The sequence below is a fragment of the Portunus trituberculatus genome, chromosome 30 (assembly GCF_017591435.1).
Source record: "Portunus trituberculatus isolate SZX2019 chromosome 30, ASM1759143v1, whole genome shotgun sequence".
In the NCBI taxonomy this organism is placed as follows: domain Eukaryota; kingdom Metazoa; phylum Arthropoda; class Malacostraca; order Decapoda; family Portunidae; genus Portunus; species Portunus trituberculatus.
In genome coordinates, this window is record NC_059284.1 from 4,227,490 (window position 1) to 4,239,691 (window position 12,202).

The following is a 12,202-nucleotide window of genomic DNA, read 5'->3' on the forward strand; positions in this document are numbered from 1 at the left end:
CGGGCGGGACGGGGGAGTGACGCCGGCTGACTCTCTTATTTAGCGAAGTATTGGCTGTGTTCCGGTGTTCTGCTGCCTTGCTTACCTTATGGCCTGGTGTTAATCCAATCCTTATGCCGCCAATCACCACAGTATTGAGGATTTGTGCACCATAAATCTCACTACCACCCCGTCACAAGGCCGCAGCAACACTGGCTCGTGCTCCCCCGCTACCTCTCCTTCAGGGGGGAGGGGCCGCGGAACACAAACTAGTACCTCACTCATTCGCTATTTCTGCTTCTATTTAGGCATAACAGCTGCTACTAGGCTCTGGTTCACTTGTCTTTCTTCTAGATAGTATTATTCTATCCACTCTCAGCACTCTGGATCACTTAATTGTTTGACCCTTAAGTGGTTTTCATCCACGCCTAGCAACGGTGCCACATTTACAAAAATATTGAATTATACACTATTTTGTTGAGTCTAATGTGATGAATATAAATCTTGATCCTAACTGTTGTTCAATCGTATATGCATTTTGGGAGGTCATCATGCCTTTCCAAATCTCAAAGTTCGAAAGTGCAGGGCGAGGAAACTCATGTCATATAGCAAAACAAAACTTTTCCGCCTCAGACCGAAACAAAACTATCTCTCCAGCACATCCGTTTCCGTAAATGAGGGAAAAGATGCGTACTTTAAGATAGCAGCGATATAACTGATAGGAGTATCCGCTTATGATAAAAGTTACCGCGTCAAGCCGTGGGGAGACGTGGCAGCGCGGCGTCACCTCTTCAAGGGAGGATGATGTCATTGACGCCTTGAATACGTGCTCCTCTAAATTAGTAACAACCCGCATGCTGCTTCACTCTGAATGTGTCAACGCGGCGACAATGATCAATAGGCAGCATGGCACTCAATAAAGGGGATAAAATAGTATCGGGAGGAATGCAGATAGCGTTATACTATGAGGGGGCGTGGCGCTGTGAGTCATACTGGGAGAATTCACCGACCCTTACCGCTAATTCTTAATATTTTGCCGATAACATATAATCTATCCTCTTAATTATCATCTTTGCCTCTTCCTACTCTAATATGTATACGTTATTACTCCTCGACCTCTCATATACCTCTCTTATCCGTTACGTTTACCTGTTACTTACTTTCTATCTCTAATTCTTACCTATTTTGCTATTTCAGCGTCTTACCTGAATTCAGTCTTATCCGTGCCTCTTACTCTTTCTTATTAGTTAACTTAATCTCTTTCATTCATTTCATCTACTTCTTACTTTTCTTGTTTCTTAACTTTCACCTTTTACTTTTCCTCCATTATCATCTACTTTACTCCTTTCTCTCATTTGTACGTGTTATTACCTCTTACTTCCTACTTCTCTCTCTCTCTCTCTCTCTCTCTCTCTCTCTCTCTCTCTCTCTCTCTCAATTCTGACCCTTTATCCTTTTCTCTCTCTTATATAAACCCTCGGACAAAATATTCGCCGACATTAAAGCTAAACGTATAAATAATTTTAGACATTACCTCATAGCTTTCTTGTCCTTAACTCGTCCTTGCTGCAGATAAGCTTCTGAGAGGAGCTGCCCACCTCTCAAGTGTCACTGTGGTGTATTTTGTTATATAAATAATCATTTCTTATTTTACTTATTTATTTATTTATTTTTATTTTCTATTTTAGTTTTATGTAGGTGAGGGAGCGTTTGTATGTTAATTGTAATGTCAAATAGTGTTTTGGGTTTGATTTTTGTAAGGTACATGACTTTAATGGTTAGATAATAAAGACTTAATTAATAGATCTTAACCCCTTCAATACTGGGACACATTTTTATCTTGAAATTTGTGTACGATTAAGTAATTTTATTGACATTAGAAAGTGTCTGTGGAGGTCAGAAAATTAATGGCCATAGTCTTCACTATTTCAATCCCCCACATGAGTTCCTGAAGCTGTATTAAATCACCATATAGTAAGCAGAGTGAATACGGAAACGTGTCTTGGTGCTAAATGGGTTAAAGGCATATAAGTGGTAATATTTCTCTAGTCCTCACTGATAGAGTACTAAAACGACACTAATATCAAACCACTCACGTCATTTCACACACGTGGCAGTGATACCTAGGTAGCAACATCTCTTTAAATGACTTCTAGCAACATGTTAACCCTCTCCCATTTACTATTCAGCCGCGCGTTCATCCTCACTAACTCAACACACATGCCCACTGCCCTCCCATTTGCGAATAAGGAATCAGGATGTGAGAAGCCAGCAGAACGTACGGCATTGCATAATAACAAGCTCACACCACTGCATATTCTTACTCTTTCATAATCTCATCCTTACTTCCTTTAAACAACAAGTAAATATCTATGCATCAGTTGTAGCACTTTCTTCTCACACCCCACAGCAAAATCACCTTTAATATCTCTTTTCATGAATCATAATGCGTTCTTTCTCTATTACATATCCTTGTAATACTGTTTTTTTCTGCTCTATATAAGTAAAACACCCTTCTTTCACCTGCCACATCTTCCCTAACTTTTATGTTTCACCACATCACCTTAATTTAGGCTAGGAAACTTTGCCATCTCACTTTCTCTCACATTACCTTATAATAACAGTGATTTACAAGCTTTTCTCTTATATCTACAACATCCATTCTACTCTCTTACATATAATTACCATCTACAGGACCTTAATTTAGGTCAGAAAACTCTAGTATCTTGCTTTCTCCAATATAAATCTTAATAACTGTTTTTCATCTCATATCTACATTAACCTTGATATGATACCTAGGAATGGTTTGTTAGGAGTGAACAAGGAATTAGTAAATGCAGGAATGCAAGGGAATGAGAGGCAAGTGGAGTGAGCAAGGGGTACACAATGCAAGGTATTATCAGAGGCAGTTAGCGGTGACATGGGAAAGATAAGACTGATGGGAAAGATAAAAAAGTCTCGGTAACAATGAAGATAAGGACACAGGCACCCACAATAACAAAGAGGAAAAGTGTGTCATAATAAGCCAGAGAACTGTAATATCTAAGAATGTTTACAGAGGGGCATAAAATTAGATCACTAGGAAGGAAAATAAGTTAGTAGTCATGTAATAAACCAGCAGACAAGCATACAGACAGTCATACAGGTGCAAATAACCTTCCTTCACCATATCAAGAAGTTTATTTTCATCATGTGTATAATAATAGTATATCATATGCTTGAAACATTATAACATTTTAATATTCATTTATAAATAATAAAAAAATACATTTACTTTTTGCACTCACACTACAACAACAGCAAAAAAGGATCCAGAATAAATTGTGCTGCAAGGACTACCTCTAGGGAGTGGCCTGACCGTCAGCTGTGTGCCAGGCAGTTAACTCCCTTCCCACACACACCCATGATTACCGACATGCGCGGGAGGTGTAACATGCCACCCACACACACTATTACACATCTAGGGGCACTGCGGCCAAGCACCATCACACACCACCACCACAGCCACACCTTACGAGGGTCCTGAAGTGCATTTTTTTGTGCTGCTCATTCCTTTAACTCAAAATATGGCTAAACAGTGCACAAGGCAGAATAAAAGGCTCCCAAACACTCCAGTAGGTGTCCGGCTGCTTAACAATACTTCCTGGTACCTGAGGAATGAACAGCACTCATGCCTCACTGCTGCACGGGTGAGGAAGCTGTGAGGAGGCTGGGAGACGGACTGATTCACTATAGCTATGCTGTGGACGTGATGGGGGAAAAAATATTTGTAGTGGCTAATGCAGGAATGACTCATGGAATATCTGCTTCATGTGTTATTGTTGTTACTCCATCACATCATGGCCACCTATCCTTTCTTCCCATAGACATTGGTTCAGCTGGGCTTCCTCTTCACTAATTTACTATGCTGTTATATACCACAAAAATAGCAAAACAGGGGAAAAATAATGAATTGATGACTGACACCCTGAATAAGAAAATATCTTAGTTTGTTAACATTACAGGATTTTCTTCTCTCGTGGCAACATAAAATCAGTGAGAAGCAACAGCTGATGACTTGAGAGTATTATGTTTGATCCCAAGCCTGCCTTTCACCAAGCAAACAGTGACACAGGCATAGTTGGGATTCCAATATCAAAATACTCCTGCGCTGTCTTCCGGTATAACATTGCACTGTAAGGGACAAGGTGGTGCATGTGACAACAAGGGTTTCCAGCATGATGCAGTGTTAGGTACAGGAATGCTTTGAACCTTGGTGCTCCCCTTACTGCACCTCCATCAAGCTTCCTGTACACACCAATGACAACATCCTTATCTCATCCATGAACAAACCTGCACTACAAGCTAAAGTTACTCTGCAATAAGTACAAAATTCATTTCTATCTATGAAAGAAATGTAGGATTAAATTGCATCACAAAAATGAGCTTCCAACATGTACTTACTTAGCATTATCTAGCGATAAGAACAATTTGGTTTTACCTTTCTAAATAATAAGAGGAAATTTTACCCTTTTCAGACACTTAACAGCAGACAAAATACACCATTCCTTTACTCTATGGTGTATAATTCACATCAACAAATTTCTCTCTTCAATCAACCATTCACAGACAAACCTAACCTTACTTATACCTCCTGTACCATTGCCAGTGGTCCCATGTGATGAATTATTGTCTCAGCCAACACCACACTACCTCCACCACTCAGCTTTCTGTGCCTCACCACTACCTAGGTGTACCAAATGACTGAATAAAATACTAATTCCCATGTGTCACACCTATGACTGCATTTCCTTACTCCACACAATTCAAGAGCTAATTCACCATACAGCTTCTCTTGTTCATCATTCACATATTCCATACTTCTAAAATCCTCATATAATTCTTTTACAGATAATGAAAATTAATTCTTTCAGTGGCATAAGACCCTGCATAGCCACACTCCACAGCCAAGTTGGAAGAATACTGCCACTGTACTTCCTGCGTGTCACAACAAGACAACTGAAGGGACGGAGTGAGGGACTGAGCACCCTCTCCTACATTCACTTTCCTACTATGAAACAAGATTAAGACGCTGTGATTTGCAGTGATTCTGAGCCACCTCAAGCAGCAAGATCAATGTTCCCTGGTGCACAGTTACATCAAAATTGACTCTGCATTGCCTTGTATCTTAAACTGTCGTCAAACTTTACACTTTACTCACAACAAATTCAATCCTAACCATAACTTCTGCAGACATCCATAACACCAATATTTGACAAGATACAAATTGAAGACAGTAATGTAGAATGATTATAGTAACAGTTTAATAATGGCAGTACAAAATCTTACAAGCTACTGTTGGTGTTTTGATAGCAAGATGCAAACATTAATGGTGTCTGACTTGCACAATATACCGGGGTGCATATCACACAAGGTTCACCTCTCACAACCAGGGAAATATATGAGAGCATTTCGGCAAGAGAGAGACAAGGCAGCATAATACTTAAGCATACAGTATATTTCACCTCAGCCCTGTTGTAGTGATAAATACGATTCTATGAGGTTGAGGGAATATTAGTTTTGCTATGAGGTATATCTCTTATAAATAGGATTCAGTCAATATGTCGATCTTTTTATCTCACACACACACACACACACACACACACACACACACTTAAGCACATAATGACTCCATCCACCCATCATCAGCCCAGTTCATACCAAACCCTTTCTATATTTGCACTTCATCACACACACACACACACTTTTAATTATCCTTCAAAATTTCTCCTCAACCACAAGAATACCCCTCACTGTGCGGCAGAACCTTACAAACAGTGCTACACCAGAACAGCTTATGAGTGACTCAGGAGAACACTGTAAAATGATGCTTGTGAGTCAGCTGGTTCATTCATTCACTAAGTTACATCACATGGCAGATCAAGCAGTGCGTGGAGAAATGGTTTACAAAATGACGCCAGACACTTCACTTCATGTAGTTAAGCTGTCCATCGTTTTAGCAGTGACTTATCTATGTGGGAGGTGACTCAGGTGAGGATATCAAAGGTAAGGTTAAAGGTGCTCTGGTGAGAAACTGCTAACTGCTAACTGGTGAGACAAAATACAAACAGCATTCCATACTTCTGGGATGGAAATGCTTCAGTCTCATGACTTTCAGTAATTCTATCTGAAAATATAAAGGCCAATTGTTCCTAAAATTTGACTGACTAATCTCAAATATATCTTCCTTTCTGCTCTTAGTGCCTTGAGTCTCTTATTCTGCATTTTGGTGGATAAATCATTGCCTGCTTTATACTCAATGCAGGTTAGTAAAGAGGGGACGGCAACCCAAGCTCTCTCTCTCTCTCTCACACACACACACATGTACACTCTTATAATACTACTCAGAATTGCAGATCTATTGATGTTTCCAAGTACCCAAATTAAACATGAGAGCTATGTACGTATATGTATGTGTATATATATTGTGATAGTGAAGTCAGTCAGTTTAATGCCGGGTCAATACATGATGCATATAAAGATATAATAAGGTTCTCTTCCCTAACTCTCATTGGTTCCATACTGTCCACCTAGCGCACTGTCAGCAACTACATTTTATGTGGGAAAACAACTAAAATTAATCTGAATATAATCTTAGCCGCATCTATTTCTTTTGTCATCACCCTCTACTTCAACTAAATTTTAGACACACACACACACACACACACACACACACACAAAGCAAAGACAATAAAAAGAGCAAAGTATCTGGTAACTAACTAATACCCCTTAAGAAAAGCACTTCACTCTCAATGCAAACACAGGAACCAAATTATGAAAAAGCTTGTATCACACTGGGAGGATTTCTTTCATAAGACTTGCTTCTTAGACACTGACCTGGCACAGAAACCCTAGTCCAAGTGGATGTCCTGATGAGGTGTGGCCAAAGCTTGTATAGTGAAGACAGTGTTACAAGGACTAGTACATGGCCTTCAATTAAGATCTCTCTCCCAGATCAATGAGGGAAGAAACATACTCAAGAAGAAATCAGTAAAAAAAGCAATAATAGAATGATAACAGTAATAATAATGATTAGCACATCTGAGAACAAGTGATGTGGTGCTTCCTTCTCCCCAAACATCAAATGGACAGGAAAAATGCAGTTACACCAATGCTACTCCTTAATCTATAACAATTGAATCCCTAATATAATACACAGCCTTGTGGTGACACCCTCATGAGCTACTGGGTGTCTCTGATCCTTTTTCTACTGTTTTATTGTCAGTTTGCGATTCATAAGCCTGCCTTTTCATGGGTTTGGTAATTACTGCAGAGCTTCACTTGGCTGATGGTGTCTAATGTTGTGTAGGTTGTGAATATGGAGGATAACTGTTGCTTTGCTTTCAATGTAATGCTTCATGTAAGTCAAAGGTTAAAGGTTATTGTGGTGAGAGGCAAAAACTGACACTGGAATTGATCAGTTTTACAGTAAGTACAACTCTAAAATTTGTATGTGAGTTATGACAATAATGTATCTAGAGTTCAACTGTAAGTGTCATTTTATGTACTACAAAGAATATACAGTAATGACCATTCAGTTTGACGATGACCAGTGCATTATAAATTTCCACAAAAGCAAAGGCAATGCATGTTAATGGAATGATTTAACTCCTCAAACATTCCTTGTAAAAATATTAAAATCAACATTTTACCACAATTTTTTATGTGTTACCATAGACTTATCAGACAGTTCATTATAGTAACTGTCAAGGAATAGTACTCCTGAATGCAGACCCCAATGATTGGCTGCACTCCTTCATGCAGCTACATCCCAACTTCATCTTACCAGTCCTAGGAACAGATCCTAGCATAATCAAGAAGTTTTATGGAATCACTATGCAATAAAAGCAATGTCTCTAGACCTACACTAAGCCAGGTACAAACTCTTGCATCACTCACTAAACTATTACTTACACTCTTCAAGACAAACAAAAGATAAAACTGGTAAACTTGCACCAATTACAGCTATGGCAAAGTTCACAAAGTACATATACATAGTCTGTATGTATGTAGCATCTAACTAGGCACACACGCACGCACACACGCATGCACGCACACACACACACACACTCAAAATCTTCACACCACCTCAAGAAATGCTCATCAGAAATAATGCGGTCATGGGGAATAAGAGTGAACGAGACAGCCAGCAGTGATGGCTGGCTATTTCCGAGGCTGGTGGTGGGCGGCGTTGAAGATTTCCTCATCTTCACCCTCTCCAGCAGCCAAGGGGAACATCTCCTGGTCATCAGTGTGGGACAAGACTCTGTATTTTCCTGGAGCACGTCTCCTTCGCAGTCTGAAATGTTGTGTGCGGTAAGATGACTCGTTGATAGAGTAATGACAAGAAGGGTAATGCATCTCTATGTGTGCAGTGATAGTGGTTGTATTTATTCAATGGCACAGAGCTAAGAAATTAATCTGAAGGCATAACAAATCAGCTATGAGATATTATCAATGGCAATCAAACTCAAGGTAAGCGTACACACATAATGCTATTTTCAACAAAGAATTACTTCACAAACACAAACACACACGTCTTACCTGATCAGCTTGATGACAATGTAGATGAGAACAATGACACATATGCCAACAAACACATAGAATCCTCTCAGGACAGCTTCTGTGGACATGGCGGGGATGTGAGACTCCAGCATTCCTCCCACTGTGGTTTAAAAAAAATGGTCACACCCTCCACACTACCCCAAGTAGAGTGAGAACTAAATAAAGTTGTCTGAATAAAAATCTAGAAATGTTAGGTTGGCAAAATGAACTGGCTGATAGAGAATTCTGAGATACCAACCCCCGTCTCCCTTGGTGGTGTTGCTAGTATCCTTGTTCTCTGGGGCAGGCGGTTTATTTCCACTTCCTTCTTTCCCTTCTTGTGTCTCTTCTTTCCCTCCTTTCGGTTTCTTAATGGGCTTGGGTGTTGCCTTAGAGACTTGTGGTGGCCCAGAGTCCCCACCAGGATCTGACTGTGGCACAAGTGTTGGTTGATCTGCAGACTTCTCAAGCTGTGGAATGGCAACACCATCCTCCTTGACACTCTCAGCTTGCGGGGAGCGTCTCAGTACCAAGTGGGATGATGTGTCAGAAGGACTGACAACCCCTTGTACACACACCGCCAGCACCAGGAGAACCAGCACCAACACATTCCAAACAATCATGCCCGACAGCACCTCAGTTCTCTTCCTTCCACCACCACCACGACCACTACCCAGCACTTGAGTTGCAGGGAACATTTCAATACTTTTCTTGTGTCTGCACTCAATGGCTCTGTGGTCCATAATAGATCATGACACTACTCCTCTGCTGTGAGGGATTCAGAAATTTGAATTAGAAACAATGAAAACTTCACAGTAAATAATTTTCACAAACAATTGACTTCATATGATAAATTCTTCATTTCCCAACTCCACTCATCCACCAGAATACTTGAAGAGATGAGTTCTGAATGGTGACATAAATAAGCTAGAGATAAGAGGCTTTAATGTTTGTTTGGATTTAGTTTTGAAGCATCCCTCACTATTATCTTTCATCTACTTTTCACGTTAGAGAGGATAACTGACCATGGGAAACATAAAACAACAATTTGAAAAAAAAAAAAGCCCCACATAGTTGCCAGTCCTCTTGCAGGTCTGAGTAAGTTAGCCAAGAGAGAGTTATGTGGTGAAGGTACTGACACACTGCGGCTGGTGAGGCAATGGGGTTCCAGGAAACGATGAAGCCCCTCACTTGGTATTCTCAACCCTGAAGTAAAGTTTAGTATTTGCTGGCCTCATCCTATCACCCTGGTATCCTGCCTTCTCATCATATTCCTCAGTTTATTGTGGGAAGGAGAAAAAGAAAATGACTAAGCTCGTTATGGGAAGGTGGAAGACAAAAAATAAAATGTAAACCACCTTAACCAACTAATTTACTGACAATTATTACTAATTTTCAGGCAAATATGACTGGCAGAGCCTCAAGTGTCACTATCCATCCACGCTGACAGTTCCTCACCAATGAACACCACATACTAGCCCCGCAAACCTCAAAGTGTCCTCATATCGGAATTAATAATTATCACATGATTACTGTTTCCCCTCCCATTACTCCACCTCCATCACCACCCCTCCATTTACCACACCCATGTCTACGATCCAAGAGTTATATACCTACCATTAGCTGGAGCGGGACGGCAGTGTGGGCATATGAGTCATAACGGTGTGATAAGAGAGAGGAGCACAGGTTGAGGAGAGTCGGCCGCTGTGAAGTCTGGAGATGGTGAGTGACGACGTGTTGTTGTTTTGTTGTCCTCATTTTGTCCACATCATCCTGAGATTATCTAAAACACAAAGCCACGCCCTCATTTGTGTATTAAAGTTAATCAGAAATATGTGAAGTATATGGCAAATGATATGTTGCTTTGTTTGAGAGAGAGAGAGAGAGAGAGAGAGAGAGAGAGAGAGAGAGAGAGAGAGAGAGAGAGAGAGATTCTGTTTATTATTACTTATATATTTTCCCTCAAAAAAAAAAAAAAAAAAAAATCTAAAGGAAATACAGACACAGGCAAGAGGTTCAGGAGTGTGCGGGTGCGAGAACTGCAAATACTCGCTGTAAAACTAGGTAGGTAGAGACAATTAACTTCATATTATATACTGCTTTGATAAATAACCATAGCTGGACACGATAACGATAAGAAAGATGTCACAATAGACAATAAATCAACATGTGAAATCTTTATAAGTGTAGTACCTCATTAATAATAGATTTTCATAAACATTTATACTTTAGACACGTAGCCACTGCCATCACAGACATCACGGCAACCATTCAAACGGGTTATTAGAGTGGCAATAGTAGCGGTGGATGTGGTGATGGTGGCGGTGTTGTGTTTAATGTGTTTTATAGTGCTCCGTCTTACAACACACCCATACACAGTTACACAGCCCTACATACTCAAAACACACTCTTATATAACCAAAACACACTCAAACTTCTCAAAACACATTCGAAACACGTCTACATACACCTAAATACACACACATAAGTACATATATGCACACGAGTGAAGTATTGCCATATTCCCAGCAATTTTTAGCAACACCAAAGCACCAAGACAAGAGTGAATCAGCAGTGCAGACCCAAGTCAACATTAACGCCTTCACAACCCTCCATAGTGTATACATTAATTCATTTAAGGTATTTTTAAGGCCATTCACGTATTTCTATGTTTCTTTAAGATATGAAAAAGAAAAACGCTTAAAAATCTACCCAGAAAATAAAGGTGAGCAGTATAAGCAGGCAAAACATCAGTATTACCAGCTATTATTTGGTTCTTTCACTTACTGTCAGCCAAACATCCCTCCAAATGAAGCCACTAGTCTGGCACTTCATATCCCGTGGTCAAACATTCATGATATAGCTTAATATTGTTGTGATGACAAGTTAAATGCAACATGGCGCCCGTCTGTTCCAGCCAGGCTGTTGCCCGGATGTAGCCCCCACTGGTACCCCCCACCCCATCACTGGAGGGTTCCAATACTTTTTTCATATAATTCTTAACTATAATATTACGCTTCCATGGTATGTTTTTATGGTTTTTATGAATATTTTGTTGCCTTTGAATTGTTTTTCGCGCCCCTGTTTGGTAGATATGTGACGTTTAGTGGTGCTTTACAACGTAAATATGAGTTTTTCAACAGTCAAAATTTTCTTCTCCGTATTTGAAGCTTTTTTATTTGAAGCCATAACTGGACTTTTATGATATTAGAGAATCGGCTATACTCTTTCAAGTGTGAAATCAATCTATTGAATGAAATATGTGGACTATGAAAGGGTGTTTATCCCTGTTAAACGTAAACTTTATATTCTTTATTTTTGTTTCTTTACATTTCTGTTTAATTGCATAACTCGTTGTATAATGCCCTAAAAGATGGCTCAGACTCTGCAAAATGTGTTAAAATACATTTCAAATGGAAATGGCTAGATTTTATAAGAATTTTAATGAGTGTGGGTTTTCATGCGTTCGTTTTACATACATATTTTTATCATTCGTTCCCTTCTGCTTCTAGGTAAGTCTTTGATGCCTGAGAAGAGAGTTTATATTGTCTAATATTTTTTAAAAAGTATAAAGTCTAAATGCATGAAAGTTTTAGCAGTGTTATGAATTAAAATATTTCTATACTTTAACTAAACTTGA

The 12,202-nt window shown here is 39.5% G+C and overlaps 2 protein-coding genes across 6 annotated transcripts in view; both read right to left on the bottom strand.

The window, feature by feature from the left end:
• LOC123510941 (spectrin beta chain-like) overlaps window positions 1-232 on the bottom strand; it is a 71,256-nt gene extending 71,024 nt beyond the window's left edge. The window contains exon 1 of one of the 3 annotated variants that reach the window (XM_045266460.1): window positions 86-232. The gene's annotated coding sequence lies outside the window, so the exon portion shown is untranslated. The remainder of the gene's footprint in view (window positions 1-85) is intronic. The other 2 variants (XM_045266459.1, XM_045266461.1) reach the window with 2 other exon arrangements.
• Window positions 233-3,144: 2,912 nt separating this feature from the next.
• Window positions 3,145-11,802, bottom strand: LOC123510794 (membrane protein FAM174A-like). Of its 3 annotated transcripts, XM_045266171.1 has the most exons (5): window positions 11,350-11,802; window positions 10,180-10,345; window positions 8,822-9,330; window positions 8,563-8,683; window positions 3,145-8,317 (listed from the first exon to the last, which is right to left on the bottom strand). In XM_045266171.1, exons 3-5 carry the CDS (start codon window positions 9,303-9,305, stop codon window positions 8,182-8,184), a joined length of 741 nt encoding a protein of 246 aa, XP_045122106.1. In that variant the 5' UTR covers window positions 9,306-9,330; window positions 10,180-10,345; window positions 11,350-11,802; the 3' UTR covers window positions 3,145-8,181. The 3 variants fall into 3 exon arrangements, with proteins under 3 accessions (XP_045122106.1, XP_045122108.1, XP_045122107.1); XM_045266173.1 differs by lacking the exon at window positions 11,350-11,802 and having other exon boundaries at window positions 8,563-8,641; window positions 10,180-10,417; XM_045266172.1 differs by lacking the exon at window positions 11,350-11,802 and having other exon boundaries at window positions 8,822-9,327; window positions 10,180-10,407.
• Window positions 11,803-12,202: the final 400 nt, after the last annotated feature.

Coding starts and splice junctions, on each gene's coding strand:
- LOC123510794 (XM_045266171.1), bottom strand. CDS start 9,305: ATGGACCACAGAGCCATTGAGTGCAGACACAAGAAAAGTATTGAAATG. Junction 8,684..8,821: donor CACCACCAAGGGAGACGGGG/GTTGGTATCTCA, acceptor TTTAAACCACAG/TGGGAGGAATGCTGGAGTCT. Junction 8,318..8,562: donor ATTGTCATCAAGCTGATCAG/GTAAGACGTGTG, acceptor ACAACATTTCAG/ACTGCGAAGGAGACGTGCTC.